Source organism: Aethina tumida, chromosome 4, assembly GCF_024364675.1.
Source record: "Aethina tumida isolate Nest 87 chromosome 4, icAetTumi1.1, whole genome shotgun sequence".
Lineage (NCBI taxonomy): Eukaryota > Metazoa > Arthropoda > Insecta > Coleoptera > Nitidulidae > Aethina > Aethina tumida.
In genome coordinates, this window is record NC_065438.1 from 18,128,803 (window position 1) to 18,141,456 (window position 12,654).

The 12,654-nt window shown below is 34.2% G+C and overlaps 7 protein-coding genes across 7 annotated transcripts; 3 read left to right on the forward strand and 4 right to left on the reverse strand.

Annotated features, from left to right (window-relative positions):
• Positions 1–478: 478 nt before the first annotated feature.
• LOC109599751 (N-terminal Xaa-Pro-Lys N-methyltransferase 1) lies at positions 479–1,719 on the reverse strand. Its single transcript, XM_049966826.1, has 2 exons — positions 1,049–1,719; positions 479–990 (listed from the first exon to the last, which is right to left on the reverse strand). Exons 1-2 carry the CDS (start codon positions 1,498–1,500, stop codon positions 579–581), a joined length of 864 nt encoding a protein of 287 aa, XP_049822783.1. The 5' UTR covers positions 1,501–1,719; the 3' UTR covers positions 479–578.
• A 106-nt stretch (positions 1,720–1,825) lies between these two features.
• LOC109599750 (uncharacterized) lies at positions 1,826–4,950 on the forward strand. The gene is made up of 7 exons (XM_020015777.2): positions 1,826–2,128; positions 2,185–2,338; positions 2,390–2,542; positions 2,595–3,050; positions 3,101–3,226; positions 3,281–3,700; positions 3,757–4,950. Exons 1-7 carry the CDS (start codon positions 2,001–2,003, stop codon positions 4,252–4,254), a joined length of 1,935 nt encoding a protein of 644 aa, XP_019871336.2. The 5' UTR covers positions 1,826–2,000; the 3' UTR covers positions 4,255–4,950.
• Positions 4,951–4,991: 41 nt separating this feature from the next.
• Positions 4,992–6,018, reverse strand: LOC109599752 (peroxiredoxin-6). Its single transcript, XM_020015780.2, has 4 exons — positions 5,792–6,018; positions 5,364–5,738; positions 5,242–5,314; positions 4,992–5,188 (listed from the first exon to the last, which is right to left on the reverse strand). Exons 1-4 carry the CDS (start codon positions 5,875–5,877, stop codon positions 5,057–5,059), a joined length of 666 nt encoding a protein of 221 aa, XP_019871339.1. The 5' UTR covers positions 5,878–6,018; the 3' UTR covers positions 4,992–5,056.
• Positions 6,019–6,193: 175 nt separating this feature from the next.
• Positions 6,194–9,133, forward strand: LOC109599735 (carnitine O-acetyltransferase). The gene is made up of 11 exons (XM_020015760.2): positions 6,194–6,511; positions 6,588–6,645; positions 6,698–7,149; positions 7,200–7,353; positions 7,405–7,576; positions 7,636–7,814; positions 7,868–7,968; positions 8,025–8,144; positions 8,195–8,317; positions 8,373–8,568; positions 8,626–9,133. Exons 2-11 carry the CDS (start codon positions 6,622–6,624, stop codon positions 8,977–8,979), a joined length of 1,875 nt encoding a protein of 624 aa, XP_019871319.1. The 5' UTR covers positions 6,194–6,511; positions 6,588–6,621; the 3' UTR covers positions 8,980–9,133.
• LOC109599736 (actin-related protein 2/3 complex subunit 5-A) lies at positions 9,088–10,022 on the reverse strand. Its single transcript, XM_020015761.2, has 3 exons — positions 9,755–10,022; positions 9,530–9,602; positions 9,088–9,479 (listed from the first exon to the last, which is right to left on the reverse strand). The coding sequence occupies exons 1-3, from the start codon at positions 9,892–9,894 to the stop codon at positions 9,240–9,242; spliced, it is 453 nt and encodes a 150-aa protein (XP_019871320.1). The 5' UTR covers positions 9,895–10,022; the 3' UTR covers positions 9,088–9,239.
• A 233-nt stretch (positions 10,023–10,255) lies between these two features.
• Positions 10,256–11,058, forward strand: LOC109599741 (60S ribosomal protein L35). Its single transcript, XM_020015767.2, has 3 exons — positions 10,256–10,406; positions 10,592–10,728; positions 10,789–11,058. The coding sequence occupies exons 1-3, from the start codon at positions 10,404–10,406 to the stop codon at positions 11,018–11,020; spliced, it is 372 nt and encodes a 123-aa protein (XP_019871326.1). The 5' UTR covers positions 10,256–10,403; the 3' UTR covers positions 11,021–11,058.
• Positions 11,059–11,680: 622 nt separating this feature from the next.
• LOC109599743 (calcium load-activated calcium channel) lies at positions 11,681–12,588 on the reverse strand. Its single transcript, XM_020015769.2, has 3 exons — positions 12,382–12,588; positions 12,157–12,331; positions 11,681–12,102 (listed from the first exon to the last, which is right to left on the reverse strand). The coding sequence occupies exons 1-3, from the start codon at positions 12,518–12,520 to the stop codon at positions 11,868–11,870; spliced, it is 549 nt and encodes a 182-aa protein (XP_019871328.1). The 5' UTR covers positions 12,521–12,588; the 3' UTR covers positions 11,681–11,867.
• Between the last annotated feature and the right edge of the window lie 66 nt (positions 12,589–12,654).

Consider the following 12,654-nt stretch of genomic DNA (forward strand, 5'->3'; position numbering starts at 1 on the left):
TTTGTTAATAATATAGTGTACCATTTTAAGCTTTGAGTGAAGTGAGCAATATTTTATTTCTCTTTTCTCTGAAGAGCAATGTTCCCTTCTTTCCACTGAAAGTGGGTAATTTAATAAAATATAAAAGAATAGCTAAGAATCCTTACTATTAAGAAAATTATTAGTGTCACAAAATGTAAATATATTTGAATGTGCTTTGGCCAACAAAATTAGACTAATATGTGTATTTAAAGTACTATAATAATACTATTGTACTAGTAGTCACTATTAGTGTTGTATTAATTTTCGATAATAAACCCTATTTGATATAATGTAACACATTATATCAAATAGTGTGGAGCTATTGTTTTATAATGAGTTACTCTTGCTATGATCTCTAACAAATTTATAAATAAACTAATTAATATGTATTTATTTGGTCCATGTCCACATTTATTAAAATTTTCCTTCAAATTTTTATAGAAAAGAAAACAATGCATTTTAAAAATAATAATTTATTATTATAAATAAAACCTAAACTAAAAGTTTTTTTCAATAGAAATATTAAAATTAACAAATAATTACAAAATAATACAGATTCATTCCATAGATGTTGAAGTTTGGTGTTTTTCTTCTTGTGTATCTGCGTTCAGATTATCACACTTTTCTTCTACAGGTACATCATTTTCTGAACTCTTGGTAAGATTTGAAAGTCCATTTTTTACCAAGTCAGTTAATTTATCAATATTGTGATCACTTTCACTAATTACACTGGATGTTTCAGTTTTTCTATCACTTGGCTTAAGAGCAAACATATAAACTGAGTAAATGCCTTTTGGAAAATTTGTTTGCTTTAGCTGCCGATAACAATAAAGATTAGAATCAGTGAATAAGTTTTTCAAAGATCTCATTGACCTCGTCACAGAAGAATCAGTCTCATCAATTTCATTACTATCACTAGAAGTTATGTTTTCCTTAACAATAATAATACCATTTTTGTTTAAGCCTTTCCTAAAATTACAATTTTATATGATTATTAAATATATGTTGGCTTATCATTTATACTTACTGGCATCTCTTCAAGAAACTAATAAAATCCTTATCAGTTAAGTGACCTAAAACCCACTGTATCCAGATGACATCATACTTATTTGCTTCAGGATCAAAGTCCTGCAAACCCACAGGGTAATACTCCCCAATTTTATGCTCCAACTGGGCCCCAAAGTATTTCTTGGCAGTCTCAAGAAAGTCGGGATTTTGTTCGACCAAATCGACTTTGTCAAACATGTCAGTGAGCAAAAACTTCGTAATCCGTCCAATGCCGGCGCCGCAATCCAATGCGTACTTCTGTCCCGGGGGCGCCTTCGACGCAAGCAACTGTCTGAGGAACATCTTCGACGTACGAATGTCGACCTGTGATATGTGACCGAAGCCGCCGAGCATGCCGTTCACCGTGGCCGGCACCTGCGACCAGTATTGGGCTGCTTTAGTGTAAAATTTACTTTCTGTTGTCTCCGACATGCTGCAAATCCGGCACGGCAGTTCTTTCGGGTTAGGTTAAAAGTTAGGTTAATGTTGATTGATATTTGTGGTTATGTTGTGTTTGGCACTGGTTCAAATTTTCTTATGATCGAATTCGGCAATTTTTTTAATGATTATTTCGGCTTACAAGCTTGATAAACTGTTAAATTTTATTTTAAATAACTAGATTACAAGATTGCAAGTTTTGGGATTTTATTTTAATTAGTTCGTGCATATATTTATTTTCTAAGGGAAAATGCCCAAGAATTTATGTGACAGGAGAGGAAAACAAACAAATAGCAAAATGTCAAAACAAATAAAATGTTCAATAGTGTCTATATTAGCTTGACTTAATTTGATACATAAAACATGAAAGTAAACAACACCACACACTCCTCTTAACAACTTGATATTATATATCTAATCAACAAATAAATATCACTGATAATAAATTTTAACAAAATCCTCTTGAACACACATATTCATTACATTACATAGTAATGCATATGTCCACAGTGATGAAAGTAAAACGAATCTTTTTATTATTTTTAACAGTAGCATGCTTGGGTGTTTTATATTTAATAACCACATCCTCCCTCATTGATGATAAAGACAGAGGCCTCAGATTGTAAGATTCCAGTTTAATATCAAATTATGTTTTAATTTTAAAATTAATTTTCACAGAAAAGAAATTGATCAACTTGTAAAATCCAAGGAAAACAGTTTGGGATGCATGCAACCACATCTGCCTGTTTATCCTCAAGAACTGATGAAATTTGTTAAAACTGTGCCTAAGATTGATTGTTCTAAAGCAAAAGAAGACTGGGTTAAATGTGTTGTAAGTATATTTCAAGTTCAAAAATACATTTCTTACATTTTTCTTTTTAAGGGTCACACGTGTACAATCCAAGAACAGGCAAACATTAAATATGGGCCTATAAAATGTTCCTTTACAGATATTATTAGAGTGGATGATTTTAAATTAACTGATGGTAAAACTACACACACAGACAAATCTTACACACTAAAAGCCAGCGATGTGGTAAGTGTATTCAAAAACTGCAAGCTCAGTTACTAAATTTATTTAATTTGAGGTTCGAGTTTCGTGTACTGGAAACACTGAAAAATGGTCCTCCACATTGCTGGGAATTAGGAAGGACCAAGAAGTGTGGGACTCCACAAATTGGGATGGTTTACCTGAAAATGCCTTAAAAATGAATGTTCTAATGTTTGGATTTGATTCGATTTCCAGAAACTCATTTATCAGAAAACTACCAAACAGTTATGCATATTTCACTGATGTGCTTGATGGAATTGTGCTGAAAGGCTACAATATTATAGGGGATGGCACTCCCCAGGCTCTCATCCCCATTCTGACTGGGAAAACTGAGCTGGAGCTGCCCGATACCAGGAAAAGGGTCTTTAATTCTAAGTTTGTCAATGCTTACCCTTTTGTATGGAATGACTATAGGGATGCTGGATATGTTACTGGATTTTTTGAGGATGTGGCTGAACTGGGAACGTTTACTTATCGCCTCAACGGGTTCAAAGTAATTTGTCTTACTTAAGTCAGGACATTTTTTGTATTTTATATTGTTAGGAATGTCCAGTGGATCATTACATGCGTACGTATTACGTGGCAGCACTTGGTGAAAGGAGGAAGTGGCCCAAGCTGTGTGCAGGAGAAATACCCAGACATAAAGTGATGATGAACGCAGTGAAAGATGTAGGAAATTACAAGTATTAGCCCACAAAACATTCACAAGTGACTTTATTGCAGTTCTACACAGTCTACAAACCCAAACCGAAGTTCTTGTTTGCGTTTCACGGTGAACTGTCGCACGACGACTATAATTTAGTTGGGGTAGCTGACGACGATCTTAACGAGTTGCTGCAGGACCTGAACGGCTCGGGCGCCTTGAACAACACCATTTTAATCCTGATGGCTGACCACGGACATCGGTTCGCCGAAATCAGGAACACGCTGCAGGGTAAACAGGAGGAAAGGCTGCCCTTTTTCGCTTTCAGGTTTCCCAGGTGGTTCAAGGAGAAGCACAAGCGGGCCTACGACAATTTCAAAGCCAACGTCGACAAGCTGACAACGCCGCTCGACATCCACGACACGCTTCAAAGTGTGCTTCATCTGGACGATGTGGGAGAGGCCAACTTGAGTCACAGATCCGTCTCCTTGTTCACCAAGGTGATGCCCCCAAATTACTTGAATGGCTGCTTATAAATATTGTGTTTTGGTTTCAGATTCCGGCGGAGAGGAGCTGCGCAGACGCTTACATCGAGCCCCATTGGTGCGCCTGTCTACAGTGGGAAAACATCCCGGTGTCCGACCCGATTGTGGAAAGGCTGGCGCATAAATTCGTTACTACGTTAAACGAGTACACCACCGAACACCAAGATGTGTGCGACCGGTTGGCTGTCAGTGAAGTTATGTGGGTTACGAGACTTAAACCCAACGAAAAGTTGTTGAAATTTAATAAAAACGCGGATTTAGATGGTTTTGTAGGAGAGTTTTCTGCCAAAATGGATATTAAATATAACATGTATCAGATCAAAGTTATGTTGACTCCAGGTAAGTCTATCTTTGAAGCTAGTTTCACCCATTTCCTTGCCGATGATCGTCTAGAATTAAAGTTAAGTGATGTAAGTAGAATAAATATGTATGGTAGACAAGCTAGATGTATTGAAAACGAATTTCCTAATCTCAGAAAATATTGTTATTGTAAAGATGAGTTACCCTAAATTTAAAATGAATTATTTTATTAAGACAGATTAAATTCAATTATATTTTGTTTAAAAGAGCTTTAGTTCAATACCAAACAGATATTATGCTTTTAAAACTATTTTTTAATAAATCATTTAATTCTGGCCTAATTTTATAGTGCCATATTATGTAATATTATAATTGCTATAGATTTTCACTTGATGTGAGACTGACATAAATTGTATTTATGTACCTTATGTACTTTAACTTATCACCCTTCAAGTATGTAATAAATAATATAGGCCTAGCTTTAAAATAAATACACTTATCTGTTCTATTTTATAAACAGAGTGTGTACTATCATCATGAGGAATCATTGTTTTCAAATGGAATTAATATAAAATTGTGAATGTCAACCTCTAATATTAATTTTTGGTCTTCAAATTTAGTTTTTCACATTCCATATATAATACACAGTTTTTTAATGTAATTTTTATACTTTATGTATATATTTTGTAATTAAATCACTAATGCAATAATTACTTACTCATCTAAATTAAAAGAGAATACCAAAGAAATATATGCACAAAATATCTTTTTAGTTATAAGTACAATAATTATTTTTGTAAGAGGTGAGAAAGTTATGGTAACTAGTCAAATGTGTATTTTTACATTTAACAGGCAAACATTATTTGTTAATTGTTAATATTTTTTCTAATAAATATTTTAAAATATATACTTTTTATTTCCATAGAATTAAATGAAAACCCTTGACTAAATCAGTTAATTTTAATGTCAAAAATAAAGCTTTAGGCAAACAAAAACTAAAACTAGTGGGACTTAATTTTCTGGTTGAGCTGTCTTTCTAAGGTACTCCTTCCTGGATGGCAAGGCAATTACTGTCACTGATGGGAAAAGTGTTTTAGCTTCGGAATCAGAAACAGTAGGTTGAATCATAACATCATCCCCTTTCTAAAATTAATTAATCAATTAAATAAAAGTAAACAGAGCACAATAAATCATACCTTCCAATCCACAGGTGTGGCCACCTTGTGCTTGTCACACAGTTGTAGTGAATCAATAACCCTGAGAATTTCACTGGAAAACAACATTATTAAATTGTTTTATGCTGTATAACACCACTTACTCGAAATTTCTGCCAGTTGTGGCTGGATACAAAATGGACAACCGCATTTTCTTCTTGGGATCGACAATAAAGACTGCCCTGGCCGTCAATGGGACCCCACTTGAGTCCTTCTCATCTGGGTCGATCATGTTCAGCTCAGTGGCCAGTTCCCTGTTTTCATCGGCAATGATTGGGTAGGGGAATTCGTCCTTGTTGTAGCCCGCATACGCCTTGATGTCCATGGCCCATTTCAAGTGGGTCTCCACTGGGTCACACGAGAGGGCAATAACTTTAACATTACGCTTGGTGAATTCCGGCTGCAACTGTATCACTCTGGCTAATTCTGTGGTGCACACTGGGGTGAAGTCGGCGGGGTGCGAGAATAATATGCCCCATCTGAAAATTGTGGGTTTTTACTCGGGTTTTTGGGAGGTGGATTAGAAACGTACGAGTCCTTTAACCAGTCGTGAAAGGTGATATCACCGATGGTTGTTTTTGCCTTGAAGTTGGGGAAAACTTCGCCTAGAGTCACCATTTTTGATATATACGGAATGTTATTGTCAACGTTTATCAAGCACGTTACTGATGAACAAAAATGCTTAGCGGTGTTTAGTCAACATAACCTTCGTCTACCGGCTTTTCGCGACAGTGATGCCAGACTTACTTATCAACTTTAATATTTTAACAATAAGGGAAAGTCTTTTATTTTTTATGAGGATGAGACAAAAATAGTAATAGTAATAGTAATATTAATAGATATTAACACAAACTTTAAGTTTCAAGCTAAAATAAATCTTGAATTATTGGAATCCCCGTAAATGGCAACATTGTACTAACTCAACCTGTTGAATTTTATTAATTTTAATGTCTCAAGTAAAATTCCCAATGCGAAATAAATGGTCAGCAATTAAAATAAAAATAAAAGACAAATCATAAACAAGTAATTTCCTCAATAATCACTTAACCTGAAATGATATAAATAAATGAAATTTTCCATTAAAGAACGTAAATATAGCTCTTGGGTGATGCTACAAGGTCTATGTCTTTACGTATTAAATTGTTCGAAAACAAATCAATTAACCCAAAATAAACAATAGAACCCATTTAAATACCGCCCCAGGAATTTGAACTTTCACTCATTATAATTTGTTGACATTTTCAAGTACATTGTAAGTATCAAGTTAAACCTGATTTGCAAAACATTTCCTGATAAGATATGGACAATAACAGTGCACATATTTTTAGTTTGTCTAAACAATCCATTGCAAAACCTGCCAGAATGTTTTTAGCCAAGCCAACAGCAGTAAGTATTATCTATAATATTATAAACATGACACCATATGTTAATTTTATAGGTAACCCATCAAAATAGCCTAAAAACTTTGTACAATATTGTTAATAAAACAACAGCTTCAATGGCAGCCATAAAGCCCAAGTTTCCCAACACATTGAATCTGCCATCTTTGCCAGTTCCTTCATTAGAACAAACTGCTGATAAATATTTGAAGTCTGTAATTCCATTTCTCAGCACTAGTGAATTGCAAAAGACCAAAGAATTGTTGGAGAAATTCAAGGATGAAGCAAAGCCATTGCAGCAGTTGTTAGTCAAGAGGGCTCAGTCCACGGAAAACTGGCTGGATGATTGGTGGCTGAATGTGGCTTATCTCGAATACAGGGATCCTGTGACGGTATTTTCGAGTCCCGGTCTGGTGTTTCCCTTTGAGGAGTTTGAAACTGAAAATGACCGGCTTGCTTACACTGCAAAGTTGATTCTAGGGGCTTGTGATTACAAATTGGCAATTGATAAGTAAGTAACAATGTTGTTGTTATTGTGGAAGGCTGACCTATTGTTTTTAGTAATGCCATTCCTCTAGACAAAATGGGGAAAGATCCACTTGATATGAATCAGTACAAAAAAATATTTGGCACCTGTAGGATACCTCAAGAAAAAAGGGATGGACTGGAGTTTCACTCAGACTCAAAACATATTGTTGTAGTCAGAAATAATAATGTAAGCAACAAATTTACTCAAAGCTTTTGTGTTAAAATTGTTTTTCCTTAGTTCTTCAAAATGGATGTCTTAAGTACAAATGGACAACTACCCAGCTATGGGCAAGTGATAAGACAGTTAGAAGAAATACTTCAACAATCTGAAGAACCTGGATTGCCAGTTGGAATTCTATCTGCAGATCACAGAGACCACTGGGCCAAAAGTTATGCCAATTTATTAAAAGGTAAGTAGCTTAATTGATTTTGTACTTCAGTACATAATTAATGTTTTTACCAATTTTAGCCAGTCCAGACAACGAAAATTCTATCAAGGAGATACAAAGTGCTTTATTCCTGGTTTGTTTGGACAATCCAATGCCTGGAAATGATGGCAATAGAAGAAGTTTGGCTTCTAAACAATTCATCCATGGTGGAGGAAGTAGAGCTAATTCTGGCAACAGGTGGTTTGATAAGACTGTACAGGTATACAGTTAAAATTCTATTTGTTACAATAACATTGACATTTTTTATTATAGTTTGTGATAGGAGTGGATGGAACTGTAGGACTGACCTATGAACACTCACCAAGTGAAGGACAACCAATTGCTGTTATGACTGATTATGTTGTAGACTATACGTAATTATCTTACTTTTAAAACATAAATTAAATATGCTGAAATTTAATATTTTTAGGAAAAAGAGTAATATTTCCCTCCCTGACATTAACATTGATTTTCTACCTACAAAATTACCATTTAAAGCTGATGAAGCAGTAAATAGAGATATTCATGCAGCTAGTACCAGAATAGATGAGTAAGTTATAATTTACCAATCCGAATCTTTCGTTTATTCAATCGTTTCAGTTTGGCAGACAATTTGGAGCTGGACAGCTTCAAATTCGAGGATTATGGCAAAGAATTTGTAAAAACTCAGAAAATGAGTCCAGACAGCTTTATTCAAATTGCTATGCAGTATGCCTTCTACAAGTATGTATTTAATATTACAAGAGGAAGAGAAATAATTAATAGAGATTGTTTTAAGAATTCACAAATCACCTGGAGCTCATTATGAATCTGCCGCCACCAGAAAATACATCCATGGTCGTACGGAAACGATTCGGTCCTGTTCCATCGAGAGTATAGCTTTTGCACAGGCCATGCTTAGCAGAAGCAGTGACGGCGACAAAGTTAAAGCTCTAAAGGACGCTGTTAACTCCCACAAGAAATATTCAGTTGAGGTAGTTTCATAAATTGTGTTGTTATCAAGGTTTTGCATATTTTACTTATTTTTCTAGGCTGTGAATGGATTTGGCGTAGACAGGCATTTATTAGGTTTAAAATTGACGTCAATAGAAAATGGTTTGCCACTGCCAGAACTTTACAAGGACGTATCTTACTCACGCAGCACACACATGAGATTGTCTACAAGTCAAGTGGCTACAAATTGTGATGGTTTTATGGTATATGGCCCACTTACCAATGATGGTTATGGTTGCTGTTACAATCCGAGGAAGAACGACATTAATTTCGGTCTTTCCGCTTTTGTTAACAACAATGAAACGAGTGCTAGTAATTATAGGAATACTCTGACACAATGTCTTAGAGAAATGCATGATGTTCTTGCCAAGACTCAAAAGAGCAAACTTTAGTTAAGTTAATGTTAATATTGCTGAGCAATCACATTTAAATGCATTCAATACTTTATTGCAATAATTGACTTTCAAATATGAATGTTTATATAAAAGCAATGAAAAAAATTATATTTTAATAACTATTATTTTATATAAAGCTTTTACAAATAAAGAAATGTTACAAAAATTTGTTGTCTACTGACAAGTTCATGAAAGATTTATCAAAATACTAGAAGGATCTACCCATTATTGACTCTCATGATTTATTTAAATCACCTTCATACCCTCCTAGTATCTGACAAAACCCTTACAATACAACCTACTCCACCTACATTATAAATCTTTTCATGCCACAGAAGTAAATGTCCACTGCTACCCTCTGAAGGGAATTCAAAACCTTTGTACACATACTTCATTAAAACATCTATCTGTTCTATGTCTAGGGAGTTCACGGCTTCTTCTATCTGTGATGGTTTTATTGCTAGTAATACTCTAAGGGTTAAATTGGCAGCATTATCCTAAAATCAAAAAAGTGTAACAGAGGAAACTTGCATCTAATTGGACGTACCTTAATTTGCGCGCTTTTACTTCCTAAAGGTGCATTTTTTAAAACTGTTTTTAAGGCATCAATGTGGTGCCCAGTGTTTATCAGTCAAGGAAAATATAAACAAATGTGGCATTGTTCAAGAGTGCTTCAAAGCTTATCCAGCACAATTTTTAATTTGAATTATATGTGATAAGGAAGGAAACACCCAAGTTTACCTATCTAAAATAAACATTGGAAAAAGGATATCTTTTCAATAAATTGTTCACTTCGCTTTCATCCGGTCCCTGCGGTCCTCCCTGATCCGTCTCGTCCTCTTTGAAGTTATCCTCGTTATACTGGTCAATGTCAATTTTACGGAAGGCCGAACTCAATGTGTTTTTTGCCATTTTCACAGCGATTTGGGTGTAATCATTAAGTGACTCAAAAAATAAACCACAACTTTGACAGTTTACGCCCAGTTGAGGTTAGATCGGCGATTAAATCGCGGAGGAGGGATGTGATCAAATAAGATCGCGGGAGGGGGAGGCGCACTATTTGAACGACAATGAGCAAAATTTGTTCGGTTTAGGGTTTTGTGATTAAATTAACTTGAAAATACGTTGGCATACGTTTGTTCATGAGTTTAAAAAAATATATAATTTTTTTCAGGGTTTTTACGCGATATATTATTCCATAAATTATATTGTATTGTGGCGACAATTATTTGTAATATAATTCTTTAAAAATTTGAACGTTATCACTTTAAACAGTTTATAAAAAATCTGTTTAGAGTTATCTGTAATGTGGGTTGCATATAAATATTGGTTACTATTCCCAATCCAGTGTTACCACATTTAGGGAGAACGAAATCTCCACGACGTTGTTTCTTTTCAAACGTCAAGTTTCAGAAGGAAACATGGTAGGTTTCGTTTATCCGAATTTATATGAGAAAATAATAATCATCAATCGTTCTAAAGTGGTTATTTAAGTGAAATTAGTTTAATTACATCCCTTGGATAACATATTTGTGAATTGCTTTGTGAATATTTAGATGTTTTCAACATATCCAGGTTATGTCACTGATGTTTTCTTGTGTGTTTGTAGGGTAAGGTAAAGTGCTCCGAATTGAGAACAAAAGACAAAAAAGAGCTGACCAAACAGCTCGATGAACTCAAAACAGAGCTGACCAGCCTTAGGGTGGCTAAGGTCACCGGAGGAGCCCCATCCAAGCTTTCCAAAATGTAAGTCTAACTCGTAGTTTCTTTAGTGAACGGTGTTGAACATCGTGTATTTCTTTGCAGCCGTGTTGTAAGGAAAGCCATTGCACGTGTGTACATTGTTATGCACCAAAAGCAAAAGGAGAACCTTCGTAAATTGTACAAAAACAAGAAATACAAGCCCCTGGACTTGAGACCCAAGAAGACTCGCGCTCTCAGACGTGCTCTGACGAAACACGAACAGAGGATCAAGACGCCCAAGGAAATCAGGAAGGGTTCAATCTTCCCACCAAGGAAGTACGCTCTTAAGGCATAATTTTTATGTTAATATAATAAATATTTCTTAAGAAGCAATGTTATTTGAATTTTTGACCTCATTAGTTTGGTACAATAAATTTAGAATCTGGAAAAGAAGTGTGTAAGTCTTGAGAATTTAACAAAAATATTCTGTGTAAGTTCAGATATAGAACCACAATTCATTTAAATTTGATGATTTCTGATGTTCCAATCAAAACTTGTGGTGTTCTGTTAACCAATTTTAACAACTTGCATAAAAATACAGGTCAATTATCATTGGCAAATGGTTCCATGATTATATTTTCTTAAATAGTCCTATACTATGCCAAGATAAGGAACTTCCAACCAGAACTTTTCCTCCACTGTGTTTCAAAATGTTTATAGTGGTCCACACAGTATTATAAATCTTACTAAGAATAAGTCCTTAATATTTGCTCAACCAAATTAGACTAATACACAAGTTCAAAATAATATCTTCGTCGTTTTCAAAGTGTTTAATAAGTAATAAAGAAAAATATATATATATATATATATATATATATATATATATATATATATATATATTGTTATATTTTTATATACTTTTATGGAATATCTTACAAAATATTTAATTTTAAATTTTATGCTATTTTTCTGGCCACCTCTGTATTTATTTGTAATGGTAAAGAAAAACTACAAACACAGTATAAAATTTGTATTAAATACACTCATTCTTTGAGGTAAAATGTTAAACAATCTCCTCATTAAATAATATATAATTTAAAAATTAAATCAACAAAATATTACAGTACTGTTTGTTCATCAAATTTTATACATTCAACATGATATTCAAGCAATAAATAATTTTAAATCAATCTCCAAATTGATTATTTGAATTGAGGAGTTGGACCAAACAAGTTGTTGCCTTGTTTTGAAGCTGCTCTTGATGGAGCAAAACCCAAAAGCTTTTGAATATTTTGCCTAATTGACATGGTGCACAGAATATACAAGAAAATGAAAGAACAATCATAATAATCGTTTCCTGGAAGATTTCTGTGGCTCAAACCTTGGATCCAAGTTAAGGGCAAGAATGGAAGCCTTGCAACAACTCTGCCATCGAATCTAAAACAAATCCAATTAAATTGACTCACAAATTAAACTGTTTTTATAACTTACATGCTGTTAAACATGCTCAGCAAAGCTGTAAAGGCAAAACCAATAGCAAACATTGATTTCATTTTGACTAGGGACAAGTCTCTGTTATTGTTCTTTAACCTTTCCTCTTCCCTTTCTATTTTCTTTTTGTGTTGCTTATCTAGCGAATCTCCGTGTGCTTCCTTACGCCTTTCCACTGTAACGACAATGTTTAATTCATGACTTTCAATGTTTTTAATTACTTACATTTCTTGCTCTGCTTTTCTACTTCAGTCTTTAACTTTTGATATTTCTCTGTGCGATACACCATCAGCCATGTCAAACCCTCACCCAAAAGGGCTGTGCAAATGGAAATAAATACAATAAGCAAAGTGTCTGCCCACATTTTACTTAATTTCTAAAAATTTACCACAATAACCTAATAATTGAAAACGTCAGAGTGACAGGCCAAGTGTCACGTGATTTACATATAGAGTCCATAGAGTCTATATTATAGACACAGAAAGAAGATTTCTGTTT

Excerpts from the sequence above, each read along its gene's own strand:
- LOC109599751 (XM_049966826.1), bottom strand. The coding sequence starts at position 1,500 with ATGTCGGAGACAACAGAAAGTAAATTTTACACTAAAGCAGCCCAATAC. Across the intron at positions 991-1,048 it reads AGTTTCTTGAAGAGATGCCA|GAAAGGCTTAAACAAAAATG; the intron begins GTAAGTATAAAT and ends TTGTAATTTTAG.
- LOC109599750 (XM_020015777.2), top strand. The coding sequence starts at position 2,001 with ATGCATATGTCCACAGTGATGAAAGTAAAACGAATCTTTTTATTATTT. Across the intron at positions 3,051-3,100 it reads ATCGCCTCAACGGGTTCAAA|GAATGTCCAGTGGATCATTA; the intron begins GTAATTTGTCTT and ends TTATATTGTTAG. Across the intron at positions 3,701-3,756 it reads CCGTCTCCTTGTTCACCAAG|ATTCCGGCGGAGAGGAGCTG; the intron begins GTGATGCCCCCA and ends TTTTGGTTTCAG.
- LOC109599752 (XM_020015780.2), bottom strand. The coding sequence starts at position 5,877 with ATGGTGACTCTAGGCGAAGTTTTCCCCAACTTCAAGGCAAAAACAACC. Across the intron at positions 5,739-5,791 it reads CACGACTGGTTAAAGGACTC|ATGGGGCATATTATTCTCGC; the intron begins GTACGTTTCTAA and ends CACAATTTTCAG. Across the intron at positions 5,315-5,363 it reads ACAACTGGCAGAAATTTCGA|TGAAATTCTCAGGGTTATTG; the intron begins GTAAGTGGTGTT and ends GTTGTTTTCCAG.
- LOC109599735 (XM_020015760.2), top strand. The coding sequence starts at position 6,622 with ATGTTTTTAGCCAAGCCAACAGCA. Across the intron at positions 6,646-6,697 it reads TTTTAGCCAAGCCAACAGCA|GTAACCCATCAAAATAGCCT; the intron begins GTAAGTATTATC and ends TTAATTTTATAG. Across the intron at positions 7,150-7,199 it reads TACAAATTGGCAATTGATAA|TAATGCCATTCCTCTAGACA; the intron begins GTAAGTAACAAT and ends TATTGTTTTTAG.
- LOC109599736 (XM_020015761.2), bottom strand. The coding sequence starts at position 9,894 with ATGGCAAAAAACACATTGAGTTCGGCCTTCCGTAAAATTGACATTGAC. Across the intron at positions 9,603-9,754 it reads GTGAACAATTTATTGAAAAG|TGGGCACCACATTGATGCCT; the intron begins ATATCCTTTTTC and ends ACTGATAAACAC. Across the intron at positions 9,480-9,529 it reads GTAAAAGCGCGCAAATTAAG|GATAATGCTGCCAATTTAAC; the intron begins GTACGTCCAATT and ends TTTTGATTTTAG.
- LOC109599741 (XM_020015767.2), top strand. Across the intron at positions 10,729-10,788 it reads CCATCCAAGCTTTCCAAAAT|CCGTGTTGTAAGGAAAGCCA; the intron begins GTAAGTCTAACT and ends ATTTCTTTGCAG.
- LOC109599743 (XM_020015769.2), bottom strand. The coding sequence starts at position 12,520 with ATGTGGGCAGACACTTTGCTTATTGTATTTATTTCCATTTGCACAGCC. Across the intron at positions 12,332-12,381 it reads AGAAAAGCAGAGCAAGAAAT|TGGAAAGGCGTAAGGAAGCA; the intron begins GTAAGTAATTAA and ends TTGTCGTTACAG. Across the intron at positions 12,103-12,156 it reads CTGAGCATGTTTAACAGCAT|ATTCGATGGCAGAGTTGTTG; the intron begins GTAAGTTATAAA and ends GATTTGTTTTAG.